This window comes from Leucopleurus acutus, assembly GCF_964270905.1.
Source record: "Leucopleurus acutus genome assembly, chromosome: 8".
In the NCBI taxonomy this organism is placed as follows: Eukaryota; Metazoa; Chordata; class Mammalia; order Artiodactyla; family Delphinidae; genus Leucopleurus; species Leucopleurus acutus.
Genome location: NC_139151.1, coordinates 101,228,646 through 101,249,438, shown reverse-complemented (window position 1 = coordinate 101,249,438; position 20,793 = coordinate 101,228,646). Strand labels below are relative to the sequence as shown.

The 20,793-nt window shown below is 39.6% G+C and overlaps 1 protein-coding gene across 3 annotated transcripts in view; it reads right to left on the bottom strand.

The window, feature by feature from the left end:
* Positions 1-20,793, bottom strand: part of RTN3 (reticulon 3) — a 61,973-nt gene that overhangs the window by 24,239 nt on the left and 16,941 nt on the right. Inside the window, exon 2 of one of the 3 annotated variants that reach the window (XM_082845364.1) lies at positions 9,213-11,555. The exons of the other annotated variants lie outside the window; for them this stretch is intronic. Within the exon in view, the coding sequence (XP_082701490.1) occupies positions 9,213-11,555 (2,343 nt within the window). The remainder of the gene's footprint in view (positions 1-9,212; positions 11,556-20,793) is intronic. 3 annotated transcript variants of the gene reach the window in all.

Here is a 20,793-nt window from a genome sequence, read left to right as displayed (position 1 = left end):
GAATCCTACCAACAATCAGTGAGTCTGGAAGAGAACCCTGAGCCTCAGATGAGATCCCAACCCTGGCTCACACCTGGTGATTTCAGAATCACACTTTATTTCAGCCTGGTGAGATCCTGAGCAGAGGATCCAGCTAACCTGTGCCTGGACTCCTGACCCTTGAAAACTGTGAGATAGTAAAGTTGTGCTAAGTTGCCAAATTTTTGGTAATGTGTTATTTCTGGATTCTCTGTTTCTTTGACCTACTTGTTGACTCTCTTGCAAGTTCCACAGTCTTTATTACTGGAGTTTTATAATGTCTTGGACTATTCCAAGCCCTCAATTTTGTCCTTTTTCAAGATTGCTTTGGATTTGCTAGGTCTGTGTACTTCCAGAGAAATTTTAGAATGAGCTTGTCAATTTCTATTGAAAAATTCTTCTAGGACTCTGAACTGTACTGAATCCATAGGTGAGTTTGGGTAGAACTGACTTCTTTACGATATCGAGGTTTCCAATCCATGAACACAGCATGGTTCTCTTCTTAGACAATTCTTGAGCTTCTCTCTGCAGTTTTGTAATTTTCAGTATAGAGGTCTTACACATTTTTTTCTTTTGGTTAAATTTATTCCTATTTTATGCTTTGGTGCTATTGTAAATGGAACTTTAAAACTTTTTAATTTTCTGATTATTTGTTGCTAGTATATAACAAATGAAACTGAGTTTTGTGTATTAACCTAAAAACCTGTAAACTTGCTAAATTAAATTCACTTATTAGTCTTAGCAGTTGCTTTGTATCAGTAGATTCCTTAGGATTTTCTATGTACACAATCATGTAATTTGCATATTAAGACAGCTTAACAACTTCTTTTCCAATAGTCATTCCTTTTATTTCTATTTCTTGTCTTAATTCAAAGGGGAGGACCTCCAGTATAATGCTGAATACAAATGGTGAGGGTGAGCATCTTTGCCTTGTATCCAGTGTTAGGGGAAAGTGTCCAATATTTTGGCATTAAGCATAATGTCAGCTATAGTTTTCAACAGATATCATTTATTAGACTGAGGAGATTACCTTCTATTCCTAGTTTGCTGAAAATTTTTGTCAGAAAAGGATGTTGAGCTTTTTCAAATACCTTTTCTGTATCTGACAGAGTGCTGGATTTGATTTGCTAACATTTTTTTTTTGATTTGCTAATATTTTGTGAAGGATTTCTCATCTTATTATGTTCCATAGGAATACTAGTCTCTAATTTTTTTTGTAGTGTCTTTCTCCAGTTTTGGTATTACTATACATATACTAGTCTATGAGTTGGAAAGTGTTCTCTCCTTTTTCCTTAAATGCTTGAAAAAACTCCCCAGTAAAACCACTGGGCCTCGACTTTTTTTGGTGAGATTTTTAATAATGGATTTAATAGAAATTGTGTTAGCTTTGGTAAATTGTATTTTTCAAGGAATTTGTTTCATCTAAGTTGGCATAAAGTTGTTCATAATATTCTATTGTCCTTTTAATATCTGTAGGATCTGAAATAACCCCCTTTTCATGCTTAATATTGGTAATCTGTATTTGCTTTTTTTTTTTTTTTGATCAGTCAAGAAATCAATTTTGTTAATCTTTTTCAGGAACCAAATTTTGGCTTTGTTAATGTTTTTTATTGCTTTAATTTCTGCTCTTATCTTTATTCTTTCTTCCCTTCTGCTTCCTTTGGATGTGCTTTGCTTTTTCCAGCTTAAGTTGAAACCTTAGATCACTGAACTTAGATATTTTTCTTTTCTAATACATGCACTTAGAACCATAAATTTCCCTTTCAGCACTACATTCCACAAGTTTGATATATTGTATTTTCACTGTCATTCAGTTTAAAACATTTAAATTTTTTTCTCATGATTTCTTCTTTGAGCTATAGATGATGTAAAAGTGACCTGCTTAGTTTCCAAATATTTGGGAATTTTCCTAGATATCTTCATTGTTTAAAGTTTTTATTTCATTATGGTCTGAGAACATATTCTGTATGGCCTTAATCTTTTAAATGTGCTGAGTTGTTTTACGGCCTAGCATATTGTCTATACTGGTGAATGTATACCTTGTGCACCTGGGAAAGAATGTGTACTATGCCACTATAGGGCACAGTGTTCTACAAGTATCATGTAGGCCAAGGTGGTTGATTGTGCTGTTCAGATCTTTGTGTTTCTGTGTAGTTGGTTTATCAATTGCTGAGAAACAGGTATTAAAACCAGTAATTATGATTAAAGAATTCCCTATTCCTCCCTTTAATTCTGTCAATTTTTGCTTCATTTATTTTGAAGCTGTTACCAGGCACATATACATTTACAACTGTCAAGACGTCTTGATATCTTTTATCACGATAACATGTCACTTTTTACTTCTGGTAATACTCTTTGTCTTCTTATGCTTACTTTTGCATGGCATACATGCATATATTTCTTGGTATACCTTTTTCCATCCATTTCCTTTCAAGTTCTGTGTCTTTACATTTTTTTTTTTTTTTTTTTTTTGGCAGTACGCGGGCCTCTCACTGTTGTGGCCTCTCCCACTGCGGAGCACAGGCTCTGGACGTGCAGGCTCAGCGGCCATGGCTAACGGGCCCAGCCGCTCCGCGGCGTGTGGGATCTTCCCGGACCGGGGCACGAACCCGTGTCCCCTGAATTGGCAGGCAGACTCTCAACCTCTGCACCACCAGGGAAGCCCTGTGTTGTTACATTTAATACATATCTTTTATAGTCAGCATATAAGTAGGTCTTGAATTTTTATGCAGTCTGTCACTCTGATTGTAGTCTTCAGTCCACTAACATAGTGATTGTACCAAGTCTCCCACCTCTTGGGAGACATACACCCTTGACTTTTCAATCTACTTAAAATATTGTACCACTCCATAAAAAATGTAGGAACCCCTGCTCTAGTATAGATTCACATACTCTTGTGTTTTGTTATAAATTGTCATATGAAATAAACATTATAATCTCCGCACACATTATAATTTCTCCTTTAAACAGTCTTACATATTTTAAAGAAGAGGAAAAAAATAAGTCTTTTATTTTTACTCAGCTATTTACCATTTTCAATGCTCTTCATTCTTTCCTGAAGGTCTAAGTTTCTATCTGGTATCAACTCCCTTCAATCTGAAGAACTTCCTTTACTGTTTCTTATAGTACAGGTCTCCTAGTGATAGATTCTCTTAGCTTTCTTTTATCTGAAAATGTCTTTATTTTGCCTTCATTCTTGCGAGGTATTTTTGCTTAACAGAGATCCCGGTTGACGTTTTTCCCCGTATGGCACTTTTAAAGATGTTATTTCACTGTCTTCTGGCATCTGTGGTTAGTGGTAAGAAGTAAGTTCTAATTATAATGGTCATTCCTTTACATGTGTCAGTTTTCTCCTTATCTTTCATTTCAGCAATTTGACTAAGACGTACTGGGAAGGAAAGGATTAACTTGGCAGTTCTGGAATGCTCAAACGTGAACATGCCAAAGAAAGGTCTGTCTTCAGGACTGGCTTTGCCTGGCTCCTGGGAGATGAACTCTGAGCCCTTGGCATGTTCTGGCTGATAAGTGTTTCTGCATACCTGGGGCCTTGGGCCATGCTGTACCAGCATGACCACTTAAGTCTACCTGAACAATATGATTTATGGCAAACACCTGTTCTTGCTCTAGGTGGCTTGGGTCTGAGTAGCTGAGGTAACTCATGGGGATACTGCGTGCCACCCTGAACACCCAGCACTGGGTGAGCTTCCCTAGTTGGCAGCACTTCACACATGTTGTCACGTGTCCTTGATGGGAGGATTAAGGACAGCTCTGTGCGACTCTACTGGACACCTGGAAGCTTGCACCTGGTTCCTCCTGGACTTTATCCCATGTGTCTTTGTCAATTCTAATCTGTGTCCTTTTGCTGTATACAGTTGAGTATAACAGCTTCTGAATCCTGTGAGTCCTTCTAGCAGATCACTGAGCCTGACAGTGGTCTTGGGAACCTCTGACACATGTACCAAGGTATGGTTTTCTTCATCCTTATCCTAATAGGTGTTTGCTAAGCTTCTTTAATCAGTAAATATGTTTTTCATAAAATTTGAAGGGTTTTTTTCTGCCATTTTATCTTCAAATATGTTCTTCTCCAGCCTCTCACTTTCTTCTCTTCTGGGATTCCAACTATACACGTTAGCTCTTATAATATTGTCCCAAAAGCCCCTGAAGCTTGGTAATATTTTCTTCTTTCTATTCTTCAGGTTGGGTAGTTTTCTGTTCATCTATCATCGAGTTCACTGACTCTTCTATCATCTCTGTTTTACTGTTAAGGCTACTCAGTGAATTTTAATTTTAGCTTCTGTATTATAGAATTCCACTTTGCTCTTTTTTGTTTCTATTTCTCAGTTGAGATTTCCTTTGTTTTCATTCAGTGCAAGAATATTTTCCTTTACTTCAAGTGATCAGTTATAGTAGCTGCCTTAAAACCTGCTTCTCAATTCTAACATACGAAGTTAGTTTCTGTTGGTTGTCTTTTTTCTTCAGACTAAGTTATATTTTCCTGGTTTTTAAAATGTTGTGCAGTTATAGATAATGCCTTGGACATTGTGAATATTACGCTGTATAGCCTCTGGACTCTGTTATATTCCTCTGCAGAGTACCGACATTTCTGTTTTAGTATGCAATTAAATTTGGCTTAGACCCAAACTGCAAACTCTCTGGGCAATCAATACCTCAAATCTTAGTTCAGTTCTTTTATCTTTGTGGTTCAGGGATTAAACAGAAGCTTATATAGAGAGCTTATACTCAGAATTTTAGGCTGTCACTCTCCAGATCTCTCCTTTCCAGGATTCCTCCTCCCCTCACTTTTCAGTGGTCGAATGGCTGTGGCTGACCTGAATTCTGTCCTCTGGTAAGTCTTCTATTAAGTTTTAAACCAAGCTGCCAAGTGCCAACTTCAGCCTTCCTCTGGCTAAAAGCAGTAAAAATGGAGAATTAATTTCATGCTATCTCTTCCTGAAAGTGTCAGCCCTTTTTCAGAATCTGTCTGCTTTTGCTCATTTTCCAGCGTTTCCAGGGCTCCCTCGCTGCCCCCACAATTCTGTCCAGAGGACACAGTTATGTGCAGAAAGATCAGGTCCAGTGAAAGCCTACTTGGCCATATTGCAAGAAAAGTCATCGTGATCTTGTTTTTAAAAACTTACTTCAGAATCACTGTGTGTAGGTATTACAGATTCACTTTTAATGATACCAAAGTAGGTATTATTCTGAAAACCTTGTTTTCTAACTTGTTTTTTTCTACTTTAAGCATTCATCATGTAATAAAAACTCTGCTATATTCAATAATATAGTTTTTATTAATTATGAACATTTTCACATAACAGAAGAAACTTCAACTTTGACAGCAAATTGACAGTAACTAGAAAAATAATGCACATACCCAGAAGTGAAACTGATAAGCAGTGGCACAACGACCCTAGAGAAATATGTGCATGTGTGTAAAAACAGGCAAGTACAAGGATGTTAACTTCAGCACTGTCTATAATAGTAAAAATGGAAAATAATCCAAATCTTAATTAAAAGGTAAATAACATAGTAATAAACTTCATTACTACACAGCTGTTAAATAGAATTATACATATTTCAACATGAAAAGAGTTAAAAAAACCTAATGTTGAATGAAACAAGTTGCATAACAAAAATAATATAAGTAAAGCTTTAAAAGTACAAAACAGGGCTTCCCTGGTGGCGCAGTGGTTGAGAGCCCGCCTGCCGAGGCAGGGGACACGGGTTCATGCCGCGGAGCGGCTGGGCCCGTGAGCCATGGCCGCTGAGCCTGCGCGTCCGGAGCCTGTGCTCCGCAACGGGAGAGGCCACAACAGTGAGAGGCCCGCGTACCGCAAAAAAAAAAAAAAAAAAAAAAAAAAAGGAAACACCAATCTATAACAATTCCAATGGCTATACAGTATTTTGACTGTACAGATATGTTAAAAGATACTCAAACAATCTCTAATTGTTAAGATACTGAGATATATGCCACTATCATAAACAGCCCTATAAAGAACATCTTTGTAGCTGTTTTTGTACGTAAATGCTTTTTTTTTTTTTTTTGCGGTACGCAGGCTTCTCACCGTTGTGGCCTCTCCCGTTGCGGAGCACAGGCTCCGGATGCGCAGGCTCAGCGGCCATGGCTCACGGGCCCAGCCGCTCCGCGGCATGTGGGATCTTCCCGGACCAGGGCACAAACCCGCGTCCCCTGCCTCGGCAGGCGGGCTCTCAACCACTGTGCCACCAGGGAAGCCTGCTTTTAAAAATTTTTTTATTTTTTAACTTAGAATTCATACCTAGAAACAAAATTGCTAGGTCATTTCTAGTTCTTTGTTATATACTGTCATATATACCATAGAACAGCAAGAGAAAAATAAAATACCATTAATTTTTTCATTGTTTCTTTTGCCTATTTTCCCCAACAACTTTAGGCAGGACATAATTACAGAACTGGTTTTACTTTAGAAAGGAAGACTACTCAGATATACTATTTAGAACTAGACTCTGGTATATTTTGCTATAGTTTATATTTTAAAAGATTTATTCATGAAGACAATTTTAAAAGGTTTTCAATTCTGAAACCTTAAGGAAGACCTTTTAGCTTCTTGGTCTAATTATACTAGTCTTCTTTAATTATCATCTAAAAATATCTACTAATCACAGAATTTGGTCAGTGACAAATATCCTAAACTTCCATACTCCTTTTTACCTCTCACACTAGATTAAATAACTCAGTTGAGATTTGCTGGTAATTAGTACACAGTACTTTATTTACTACAACACTGTGAAGCAGGGCAAAATAACTACCAGAATATTAACAAAGGAAGATGCCAAACCAATCCGGCCAGTTGTCTAAGGTCACACTAAAGCAGGTATTTGCCAGAACTAGACTCTGGATTGTTGCCTAATTTCTATATGCCTCATCACTCACAAGAATTACCTTTAAGAATTTTGACAACAACTAATGAAGAAAGCTAGAATATACCAGAGTCAGAGAATCATATTATTGAAATGATATTGATGACCACCCACTTCAACATCCTCACTTTACAACTTAGGCCCCAAAAGGTGATGTAATGTAATTCTTTAAAGTCACACTTCTAGACACTGTAAAGCAACAATAATTCAGCTCTCTTTAATCCAAGTTCAACAATCTTCAATTACTAACGTATAACAGCTATCCTTAACTGCCATTTCAAATTTTTGAGTTTATAAAAAAGCCTTTATGTTTTCACTGATAATTATTAACAATTCGTTCACTAACAAATAATTATCCAGTACCTACTATATGCCAGGTCCTGTACTTGGTGCTAAATGAATACTCACTATATACTAGGCCCTGCATTACCTGCCTTTTCACATGTAACCCTCTCACTATTATTATAAAGTAAGCACCATTATTATCTCTATTTTAAGGATTAAAATTTAGTAAGATTAAATAATCTGCCCATGGTCTTCAGTAAGGAAATGTCTTTATAAAAAGTAAACAGTGCCTTTCTGCTGCAGGCACTAAGGGCAGCAGTCATGGCTCTGCAGCAGCCCATGACTATGGGCTTCAAGGTGACCCAGAACGTGAGCAAGGCAGGTGACCCACAGATGCCAGCAGGGCACCTTACCAAGTAAAGCAAGTTAGTGAGGGACAAGCTCTGAGAGGCATGGGGCTTCACTCCTTACAAGGAGTGCCCCTGCAGGAGGAGCTGAGCAGTGTTCTGGATACTATGAGGAGAGGAAAGCGGCTGCTAAGGACTGAGCCCCCCTCCTTACTCTGCATAATAAAACCTTTACAGAAAAAAAAAAAATGTAAGTGGTATAATCTCCCTTATAAATTTATCCTAACGAAAATATTTTTTGTTTTAAATATTATAACTCTGCATATGATTTCATTTGAAAGAAGGGATCTATTGTTTAAAAAGTTTGGAAGGGCTTCCCTGGTGGCGCAGTGGTTGAGAGTCTGCCTGCCGATGCAGGGGACACGGGTTCGTGCCCTGGGTCCGGGAGGATCCCGCATGCCGCGGAGCGGCTGGGCCCATGAGCCATGGACGCTGAGCCTGCGCGTCCGGAGCCTGTGCTCTGCAGCGGGAGGGGCCACAGCAGTGAGAGGCCCGCGTACAGCAAAAAAAAAAAAAAAAAAAAAATTGGAAAACCACAGAGTCCTCCATAGCACCTAACACTGACCATACAGTAAGTGCAGAACTTGGTATCAGATTAGAGGTTGGGGGTCACTTTTGAAGGGTTTTATATATCCTTTTTTTCATTATACTTTCTAAGACACCAGAAGAGAGAGCATTTGAAATAATTTAACTGAAGGCCAACCGCTAGGAAAGTAATCACTCAAATAGAAGACAAGGGGAAGAACTTCTAGTACCATATATTGGGTTTTGGCCTGAAGCATGATAAACAAGGTCCAAAGTAGAAGAATGCATGAGTTCTCTTAAGTATTACTCACAAAGTTGTACTACAATACTGGTTACCTACTTTCAGAGCATAAAATCTCTGCGGTGTAAGATCAAATTAATTAAAAGTTTCATTTACTATCTTCCCAGCAGGGATTCCTTTATCTTTGATTGCTAAATAGATTTTCCAGGCCCACAGCAAAAAACCCAAGTGCCAAGCAGTGCTATTATTACAGAGATTTAAAAATAAGCTTTGTGGGCTTCCCTGGTGGCGCAGTGGTTGAGAGTCCACCTGCCGATGCAGGGGACACGGGTTCGTGCCCCGGTCCGGGAAGATCCCACATGCCACAGAGCGGCTGGGCCCGTGAGCCATAGCCGCTGAGCCTGCGCGTCCGGAGCCTGTGCTCCGCAACGGGAGAGGTCGCAACAGTGAGAGGCCCGCGTACCGCAAAATAAATAAATAAATAATAAAAATAAGCTTTGTAAATAAATAAGAGCCTAGCGATGTTCTTAAAAGCAGCAATCTCCCCTAGGGCCAACGTATAAGGAAAGGAGAACCTTGAAAAAACTGGACCATACAATTTTTTCTTTAGAAGAATATTAATTTTAACAGGTAGTCTACTGCTTTGGAAAATATTTGTACAAGAAAACCAAATCAAGCAACCATTAAAAAAAATCTACCTTTTCCCATTTTACTGTATATTTTTATTCTAGCTATAATTTTGGTGATATAAATCAGAGACTAAAAAAAATAGCACTCTAAAATAATCAATCATAGCAGGATTAACCACATGCAGTATTTCTAATGTAAACAGTTACCTGAGAATTCTGTCAGAAGTCTTGCTAGGACATCCTTGTTTACCAGTTCAGTCTTGCTAAGGCTGGAAGTGATATCTACCCTAGCAGCTTCTTTGGTCATAGTGGGCTTCCTGGAAATCCCGAAATCAGATCCAGTCTTGACATCTCTGTGTTCTAGGACATCATAGGATCTCTGTGGCCAAGATTCTGGAGCAAATGTTAAAGTCTGCTTGAGTATTTCTTCGGGAGATTCTATTTCATCCTGTACAGAAGCTGACTTCTCAAGCTTCCTTTCATTCAGTTCTTTCAGTGCTTTGATTGTGAGCTGTTCCTGGTCTAAGTCAAGAGATGCTACTGGAGTACCCTGGGTAGGGAAAACGTCCAGAAGCTCACTCCCATCTGTTTCCTTGCTTTGTTCATTGTATTTGCCTTCTATGTTTTTAATTTCAGAACCACCTGACTCACTTTCATGTAAAACATCTACAGGAAGAGCTGTTTTGAAGTCCTTAGTTTTCTCTGATGTTGCTTCGAAGGTATTTCCTTCACCTTTACCTACTATTCCTTTCTCTCTGGTTTCTGTAAAGGCTGCTATCAGGTCCTCTGGGGAAGAATCATCTATATCTTTAACACTTTTTTCATGCAATGATTCCAAATAGGCAGAGGTGGTCACATTTCGTGAGAATTCTGTCTTACCATTATAAACCTTTGGAGATGCTTCTGAAGGAAGTTTGGGGTTCTCAGCTGCAACAAGCTTTTCAGGAGCAACTACACTCATGCTATCTGACTGCTTCACATCTTCTGACGTGACATTCATATTAGGTACTTGTGAACATGCTGCCTCACCAGCTGGACTCCTTCCAAGAATATCAGGCTGAACTTGTCGTGGCCCAGAGTCACTGATGGATCCGTCAAAGTTTCCAGATGTTTTGTCTTCCCTGTTACAATGAGGAATCTCTTTGATTGCTCTTTCATCTGTTTTTACAACAGTACTTGGGATGGAAACAGGTTTTTCAGCCTGAATTTTGTTGCTCTCAAGTGAAGTATCTGCTGTGATGTCCTCTATCACCGTGTCATCAGACTCACCAGAACTGTCAGCCTCTGTCACTTCTCCCAACACAGAGGTCTGCCGGTTCATTTCACCCTTCAGGTGGCCATCAGGTAAACCCACTTTCACCGTGGCCACTCCAGAACCAAGAGAGACACCTTTCTCAAATGGAGATCCAGGTAACTCTGAAAGCGTGTCATCTCTTTTTTGCACACTGCCTTGCACACCTTTGATATTGATTTCTTGCGTGGAGTTGAGACAGTCTGGCATAGCTTTTTCCTGCGGGAGAGATGTTTCTGCCCAGTCGCCTGTTGATTTAGGGATAGTAGTGCTCCCACTGATAGAACATACAGGAATTTTCTGCTGAGCGTTACTTTTAAGATTTACAACTGGAACTTCTGAGATATATTCACCCATGTCGGGTCCTGTAGCTTTTGTGATGTGGTCAGATTTACCACTCTGCTGTTTTACTTGGGGAACCAAATCCCAAGTCAATATTTCATTAGTAAAGTTATGCATATCATTTACACATCTAGATACCTCCTCCAATGCTGCAGTTGTGTGTGAAAACTGCCTAGTGAGCAACGCAGAGGCTGGGGAACGCCCTGTTTCTTTATTTCTCAGTGGAAATACTTTGTCATTAGACTCAGAAATGTCTGCAGGTGATTCTCTATCAATGTGCACTGCCCAGCTACCAAAATCATTTATGTTTTCCTTATATGCGTCTTTAAATTCTCTGTCAAATGCTGCTTTGTCAATAATTACTTCAAATGGTGATTCAGGGGAATCCTTTTCTGTAATACCAACTCCTGAAACTTCAGAGGGGGACAAGGAATAGGTACAAATACCTTCTGCTTTATGTTGCTCGGTGGGTGGCTTCTGGGCTGTTAGCAGAGTGAATTTGTCACCTGCATCCAAGGCAGTTCTATCATCCCTACTTGGTACCTCATTTGGGTTCTTGGACTCTTGATCTTTATTTATCTGCTCTTGCATGTGACCAACTTCCTCTGAGAGAAAAGCAGGATGATCTGGGAAACTGTCTGGAATGGAAGGACGGTTACAGTGAACTCCTTCTGCAACAGAAACTGGGGAGTCTGCTATGTCTTTACTGGTCCCCTGAGGCTTTTCCATCTTTTTCACATCTAGAAGAGCCAAGCAGTCTTTTCTTTCTTTGGCTAAAACAGGCTGGCTGCCTAACACTTTGCTTTTTTCTCCATGTAGTATTGTAAGGTCAGTGTTATATATTTCAGAAGATGAACAAAAGAAGGAAGTCATAATTTCTGAAGGTGGCTCATCAGAGCAAAGAGAGCTCAATCCCTCTATGGTCAGAATTTGAAAGAAAAAAAATTGTTTACCAGGTACAATTACACATTAGCTAGTCAGGCCAAGCAGCATGCTTTTTATTTTAAAATTCGTATATATACACACAGGATGTACATATACACACACATAAATATATAACAAAACAATGAGCAACAGTTATCCTATAAGACATGCATAAAATTGTCAGCAGTGAAACAGAAAAGGCTTATCATGCTACAAATTGCAAAAGACAAAAAATTTTCACGACAAAATACTCTTCAATTTACTTTTTCCCTTTAATGGTAAAGCATGGATAATAAGATGGATAATCTGGGGAAGTGCTTTTCCTTTGGTATTTGGTATAGCTATTCAACAGAAACAATGTAATCCATATAAAACAAACAACTTGATATTATGAAGTACTAATATGCTCTCATCTGTAGGAGGAACAATTCAGGACACACACCTTCTATAAAACCACTGTTAGAGTCTGACAGTCTGAAAAGGAAAAAAAGAAGTGACCAGAGTTCCCCCCCACCCCCAGAGATATAGCGGACCCCTCCTAAGCCTAAAAATCAGACTAGAAGTAGTCTATTCCACCCACAGGGAAGATGGGCCCCAGGAACAGATGGCCTCAATGTCTTAAACTAAACGGCACTGAAAAGGTTGGTCTGTTCCAAAAGCTCTTGCACCACCCTGCCAATTCAAACAAAACTGAACTGTGTAAATTGGTTTCCTTTATTAAGAAGAGTAATCTTCAGAAATCCTTTTAAAACAGAAAATATCCCCCTAAAAGTAATACATTAATTAAGTCTTAACAGTTTTTAATATCACAGTAGCCACTGATGTACCACATTGTTTTCCAACTAACCAATCTAGGAAGTTTTTACTGGGGAAAAGTTCAGAACAACTGTCCCAAGGGCAGGCACTATCTTTCTTACACACTGTTGTATCTCTGGAGTTGGAACAAAGTAGGTCTTAAATAAATAGTTCCAAATGAATGAATCAAACATTCAGCTTGGTCAGATGAGACCTAAGTAGGCTCAGGACAGCAATGCCTTCCTTGAGTGTGAATGAATAATTGGGAAGATGTGAAAGAGAAAAAGCTTTGGGATTACGTTTACTCAGCTTATGTTCTTTTTCAGTGATAAGCTGAATAACAACCAGACAAAAGCAAAATTATGATTTATTCAAAACCATTTTATAAAGATGAAAAGAAATAATATCTTACTGCAAGAAATAAAATTCCACTATTATAAAAATGTTTCCAAATGCCAGATAAAGTTCCCCTATTTTAATACATCACTGAAATCTGATGTAATAGGATCTCTGACTTTTAGAACAGTGCAACTGTAATCATCGGGGTGGGGGGGCAGGGAAAGTCTTTGTAAATTGAGGAAAAATAAAGTTTGGTGGTATAAACTGTACCAGTGGGACAGAAGTAAGCTGTAATTCATATTTAGTTCTAATGCAGTAAACACGGCTTGCATCTATCACTGTATAGTATGGATACTCAGCAAGACTGGATTAAGGATAAATGAAGCTCACCACTGTAGGTTAAAATGTTTTAAAAAACCTGAAATTTAAAGAACTATAGCCTACATTTAAATCAGAAATATTCCACAGGGCTCCACTGGTGGCACAGGGGTTAAGAATCCGCCTGCCAATGCAGGGGACACGGGTTCGAGCCCTGGTCCAGGAAGGTCCCACATGCCGCAGAGCAACTAAGCCCGTGCACCACAACTACTGAGCCTGCGCTCTAGAGCCCACGAGCCACAAGTACTGAAGCCATGTGCCACAACTACTGAAGCCCGCGCACCTAGAGCCCGTGCTCCACAAGAAGAAGCGGCCGCAATGAGACGCCTGCGCACCACAACAGAGTAGCCCCCGCTCAAGGCAACCAGAGAAAGCCCGTGCACAGCAACGAAGACCCAGCGCAGCCAAAAATAAATAAATAAATAAATTTATTTTTAAAAAAGGAAAAAAGAAATATTCCACAATCTGAGTTATGTATTATTACTGAATTTACTGATGACTGTTCCTACCAGGAAACATTCAATGGACTAAATCTGGAATAAGGTAAAACTGGGACCGCTCCCCTCCCTTCAAACAGGAATGGAGGACTTCCGTGGTGGCGCAATGATTAAGAATCTGCCTGTCAGTGCAGGGGACACGGGTTCGAGCCCTGGTCCGGAAAGATCCCACATGCCGCGGAGCAACTAAGCCCGTGCACCACAACTGCTGAGTCTGTGCTCTAGAGCCCGCGAGCCACAACTACTGAGCCTGCGTGCCACAATACTGAAGGCTGCACGCCTAGAACCCGTGCTCCGCAACAAGAGAAGCCACCACAATGAGAAGCCTGTGGACCACAACTAAGAGTAGCCCCGGTTCACTGCAACTAGAGAAAGCCTGCGTGTAGCAACAAAGACCCAACGTGGCCAAAAATAAATAATTTAAAAAACAAACAAACAAACAGGAGTGGAACCTTCAGGTGAACAAAACTGACTCCACCTCAGAGGGAAAGCTCAGCTTATATGCTTTATAGAGACTGAGATTTCAGAAGATTTAGACCTGTCATTTTACAGAAACAAGTGGACAAAATGAATTAGTAATAATTCATTAGTAATTACTGAGTGCCATTATCACGTGCCTGACACTGTTTCAGAAACTAGATTAAAAGCAGTGAACAACACAGAAAAAAATCCTTGCCTTTGTGGAGCTTACAATACAGAGTGGGAGACAGAAAATAAGCAAAATCAGTAAGTAAAATGATGATGATGTGGAGGTGGGCTGGATGAAATGAAAAAGAAAGCAACCTACCTTGAATGCTAATGAAAGAATGCACACAGTACTACAAACAAAAAAAGCACGGTAGGGAGTTCCCTGGCGGTCCAGTGGTTAGGACTTGGTGCTTTCACTGCCGCGGGCCCTGGCCAGGCAACTAAGATCCCGCAAGCCACACAGTGCGGCCAAAAAAAAGGAAAAGCATGGTAGAAATGTTTTGCTTTGTCAGGACACAAACTTTTCAGTTTTCTAAGCCTTGTTTCTTTTCTAATTTCCTTGAACTCTTTTTTTTTTAAAGATTTTTTTGATGTGGACCATTTAAAAAATCTTTATTGAATTTGCTACAATATTGCTTCTGTTTTATGTTTTGGTTTTTTGGCTGAGAGGTATGTGGGATCTTAGCTCCCCGACAAGGGATTGAACCCGCACCCCCTACATTGAAAGGTGAAATCTTAACCAATGGACTGCCAGGGAAGTCCCTCCCTGAACTCTTAATACTCCAAAAGTTTCGACTTAGGTATATAATAATCTGAGGTAAAGCTAGAAGATTAGGTTAGAAATCGTATTCTCAGAATAACAAGTTCTGTACTGAATGCCATGACAGCTTGACAGACTTCAAGCATTTTACTGAAGATCTGTCAATATGATGTAACTATTATATATACAAAAGAACTTTAATCATGTTCCCTAACAATAATTTTGTGACTTAATACTTGGATTGGATAGTGTTTTCAGGGCACAGGTTTAAGGGGTAAACAGAGTATGATGTTGCATTCATTCCTCAGTGATTGTGAGATGCATATATTAGCTCTCATGATTGTCAATCAAGGTTTCCCACATGTAGCAAAATAAGTTAGCATCCTCATCTTTGTTTTAATTTTAATAATTATCTTGTTTAGAATTTCAGCAAATGGAAAGAAGTTTATTTGGCTACTTGAAACCCTCACAAACTTGAACAGAGCTGACTTGTACCAAGACAATGAAAAAACTGGTCTGGAAGTAAAGAACTTATAATGGCATGAAAACATTAAACAAAACAAAGACCAGAATCTAATAAGCCTTTAGAAACTAAGCTCCCATAAGTAAAGACTCTTCCAATTAGTCAGTATGACACAATAGTCATTAGTGTTGTCAAAGTCTGTACCTGGCAAAACAGCAGAAAACTCCAGGGAGTTTGAAGGGTGTTAGGTTTTAAAAATACTGTACCCTGGAAAACTGCCTGATGGAATAACTCTGGATTATCTTACATCTCAGAAAATGTCCACTACCTTTCCTTTTTCAAAAGATCCAGCCCTTCACATGCACTACAAGATATTTTCAACATTACTCAAAACAAATGTCTGTCAAAAATCTCCTCATTATATTTTCTAGATTAGTTATTTGCTATAATGCAATTTAATGTGCACATTCATTTTCAAAAAGTCTACTCAAAAATATAGCATTATTCTAATTATTAACAAGCAAGAGTTACACATCTAATAGACTTGTCAAAAAGGGAATCAGTATATGGTAAGAGGTGAAAAATGTCATAACCCCGCAACGATCATGAGAATGTTCCCAAATGTATTCAGTACTGAGCTCCTTGCTTACTCAATTTCTTCTTAAACTCTAAATATTCAGAAGTCTCCATTTAAGTATTTATCTTAAATAAGACTAGGAATTTAAGTTGGCAGTCATATTCTAAATTTCTAGACCACTCCCAAACCAAAAATTCCTATTAAAAGATGCAAAATCCGGTCTTCTCTGGTGGCACAGTGGTTAAGAATCCGCCTGCCGATGCAGGGGACATGGGTTCGAGCGCTGGTCCAGGAAGATCCCACATGCCGCTGAGCAACTAAGCCCGTGCACCACAACTACTGAGCCTGTGCTCTAGAGCCTACGAGCCACAACTACTGAGCCTGCATGCCACAACTACTGAAGCCTGCACGCCTAGAGCCCATGCTCTGCAACAAGAGGAGCCACTGCAACGAGAAGCCCGCGCACCACAACAAAGAGCACCCCCCGCAACTAGAGAAAGCCCACGCGCAGCAACGAAGACGCAACGCAGCCAAAAAAACCAAACAAACAAACCAAAAACATGCGAAATCCTTTCATCACACTTACTAATCGTGTGGCTTTCATCTCAGTTCCTTAATCTTAAAGTTGCTTAATATCATCTGAAAATTGAAAACTGGGACACTAAAGCACCTAACTTGAGAACTGCTGTGAGGATTAAATGAGTTGATACACGTGAAGTGCTTAGAACAGCATCTGGCACTCAATAAATCTTCAATAAATGTCCCCAAACACCATATTCTCAAAAAAGTATCTCCTGACATAGAGACTCCAGACCATACGCCTTTTTGTTTGGGGAGAGAAAAAAGGCATAGTGCCAAATCACAACCACCTTCACGTGGTATATAATAAAGGAAATCCTCATTTAGAGTTTTAGATACTTCCCCTCCAACCAGCCATAAGTAAAAGGAATTTTTTTTTTTTTTTTGCGATACGCGGGCCTCTCACTGTTGTGGCCTCTCCCGCTGTGGAGCACTGGCTCCGGACATGCAGGCTCAGAGGCCATGGCTCACGGGCCCAGCCGCTCCGCGGCATGTGGGATCTTCCCGAACCGGGGCACGAACCAGTGTCCCCTGCATCAGCAAGCAGACTCTCAACCACTGCGCCACCAGGGAAGCCCTAAAAGGAAGTAATTTAAAGAGCTTTTATCTACTTCAAAATTTTGGGTGATGCAACTTCTGAATCATCTAGTACAAAACAAATGCCTATGACATAACAAGAACTGTGCAAAGTACTATGTGGATAAAGACATTTAATACAAGCCAACATATAAAAAATTCTAAGTCAATGCTGAAAGATAAAAGAACTTTTCCTTAACAAAATGTTTCAGCAAATGATGTTTACCATCATCAAAGTATATTTTAGTTCAATGTACAACTAGCTGAACAATTAACAACCTAGTAAAACAATAGCCGTTGGCACCATCTCTTATAGTCCTTTTCAAACCTTAGAACAAATACTAGTACTTCATGGGCTCTCTCTCTCTGACTTACTCAGAATTTCCTAAGTACAATGGAGCTTAAGGATCTGCATTACAAGTTTGCCAGTAATGAACCCTGTTTGGGAACGACAGCTTTACAGTGTTTTACTAGTTTTCGAGGGGTAGAAAAGCCGAGCTGTACTTCAGAACTTTAGCCCTGTAAAAATTCCACAGGCGTAGAAATTGGCACTCTTCACTCTCACTCACCACAGATTCTCTTTGTCCAGGAGCGCAACTTACAGGTTAGTAGGGCATGGGGCAGGGGTGATCCTTTTGTGCCTGCTTTAAATACTTCCATATACTAATTTTAAAGTACAGTAACTTGAGGGAATTCCCTGGCCGTCCAGTGGTTAAGACTTGGCGCTTTCACTGCCGTGGGCCTGGATTCCATCCCTGGCCGGAGAACTAAAATCCCACAAGCCGAGTGGCGAGTGGTGTGGCAAAAAACAAACAAACAGAAAACGCCCTTCTCTTTACTTTGTTTCTTATTCCCCAAACTGTCTTTTAGAAAAAGGTTTAATTAGTACTCTTTTATTTAAGTGTTTTATAACTTAATAATGAAAACACAATGTGATCTAGAAACAAGTAAGCAATAATGAATGCTATATGAGACTTCTTCCTTAAAAGAGTGAATAACTTAGAATTATGCTATACTAGAGTTACCGTTTGGTTACTACCCCCCCCCCTCAGGAAATTCATCACTTTTAACTCAAAGGATACCTGTCAACAAGGAAAAAGCATACACACCAGTGAAGAAAGGGTGCCAGCCTATAATAAACCACTAAGTTACTTTTTCACATACATACTATGCATATTCATACAAGGGAGGCTTGAAATATTCAGGTATAGGTTTTTCTACACTTGAATTTTCTCATGTTCACAAAACAAGAGGGAAAGACAAACTATCGTGCAAAACAGTATCAGCAACTTTCAGCCAAAGCATCAAAATAGGAAGTTAGCCAGCAAACACTTTGCAGCCAAGCTAGATCCTAAACAAAAAGTCTCTTTTGTACAAAGAAAAATGTTTTGCTTTTGTTTAAAAAAAGGCTGTAACTGGCATAGTTTTTCTCCTCAACGCTTGCCCCAAAGTTCAGTGCTTAACTTCCTATTCCAGATGCCTACTGCATTACTCAAACTGAACACAAATATTCATTACTGCAAATGTCCTTCCAATTCTACATGGTGGGTAGATCCTCTCTAATCTTATTTTCACCCAATGTTTTCTAAAGAAAATTGTAGTATTTTCCAGCCTCCACTTTTTATCAAAGATTTCAAAAGTAGAAACCAAATTTCAGTTTGATTTTGTGTCTGATGGAGTACATCCCCCAGATGATACTAAATTACATCACTAATAGCAATAATATGGTTAAAATAGTAATTTCTGCCTCTTCTGCTCTCATGATTTTAACATTAACCTCAAAATGACATCTCTAAAAATACCTGTAAACCCTAAAATACAACTATCATCTTTACTGTAGGTAGTGGCATGGACGGTGGAGTCCTAGGTGTGTCACTTACTGCGTGACCTTGAGCAAGTTATTTCACCATTTTAAACCCCGGTTTCCTCAATTAGTAAAAGAGGCGGTACCTTTCCTCCATAAAATTGGCTGTGAGGATTAAATGAGATGATTCGCATAAAGTAATGAGCACAGTAAAAGCTCAGGAAAAAAAAAAAACTGGCCACATACCACATCTATACCTCTGTTAATATCCTTATTTAACAGTACAGGAGGGGCTTCCCTGGTGGCGCAGTGGTTGAGAGTCCGCCTGCCGATGCAGGGGACACGGGTTCGTGCCCCGGTCCAGGAGGATCCCACATGCCGCGGAGCGGCTAGGCTGGTGAGCCATGGCCACTGAGCCTGCGTGTCCGGAGCCTGTGCTCCAAAACGGGAGAGGCCACAGCAGTGAGAGGCCTGCGTACCGAAAAATAACAGTACAGGAAAACATCATTAAAATATACTCCCCTATTTTGAGATGCTTGGGGATTAAGCTGAAATTAAACTCTGCTTGATGAGAAAAAAGGACTCAATAAGCAAAAGACTGCAAAGCACCTACTCAGGAGTACAACTTATTTAAGAAGGAACTGATTATTCCATTGATATTCTCATCACAAATCTATTCGATAGTTTTCAAAAAGCTTAATTTACTAGCTTAAGTAGCTGTATACTTCAAGGTAGTATAATTTAATAAAGATTACATAATTTCCTTTTGAAAGATTTAACTGCCCTTCCTTCTCAGTCCAAATTAATGACAACTGTGGGAATTCCCTGGCAGTCCAGTGGTTAGGACTCAGCACTTTCACTGCGGTGGGCCTGGGTTCGATCCCTGGTTGGGGAATTTAAGATTCCACAAGCCGCAAGGCGTGGCCAAAAAAAAAAAAAAAAGGCAATTTTTAATACTTGCATCTCCTTAAAGCCCAATAATGATAAGTATATATTTCAGGATTAAAAATGTCATTGTTAAATATGACTTACTTAATTACTGCTACATATTGCTTGATATGGTTTAGATATATAAAAGTAAGGTACAATCCTCCAAGGCTAAATGGCTAAGGGATATGGAAGCCAGAGACAGATGGTTACTGACAATGATGGACTCAAGGTGCCTGCTGGTGACAGTCACTCTCAAAGGCCTGCGGTTGGGTGGAGCTGGTCCTAGCTATTCTCTCCAGGGGTTTTAATCCACTTAACCAAGTACACCAACAACTTCCTTTCCCTTGGTTTTATTAAGGCAGACTAGAAGCCACTAGGCTTGGCTACCCTAGAACACACCTAATCACTTGCCAAGGAGTGCCCTCAAAAAACTGAATAGGCTGATCTCTAGACCTGCCAATGAAGTAGAGCATCAACTGGGTTGCTTTTCCATTATGTTTTTTTGCAGGAGAAAATGTTAGTAATAGAGGCTACACTGGAACACCTTCAGGGATATGACTTTTTTTTTTTGCGGTACGCACACGGGCCTCTCACTGTTGTAGCCTCTCCCGTTGTGGAGCACAGGCTCCGGACGCGCAGGCTCAGCAGCCATGGCTCACGGGCCCAGCCGCTCCGCGGCATGTGGGATCTTCCTGGACCGGGGCACGAACCTGTGTCCCCTGCATCGGCAGGTGGACTCTCAACCACTGTGCCACCAGGGAAGCCTCCAGGGATATGACATTTTTAAATGCTTCTTTACAATACAATACCCTTTTAACAATAACACTATGCTGAATCTGCACTGGTCAAAAAACTATAAGAAAAAGGAAGAATGACAAATCTATTTTCCTTAACAAACTCTCATACTCACTGAAACTGAAGCCTACTTAAACATTTTTAATTACAAAAATCCTCTTTATTTACCTCCATTTTACCTGAGTGTATATGTAATTTCTCCTAACAGGGATTAAAGTAATTTTTTAAACTATGACACTTATCTTTCTCAACATTCTATACGTTAGGTAT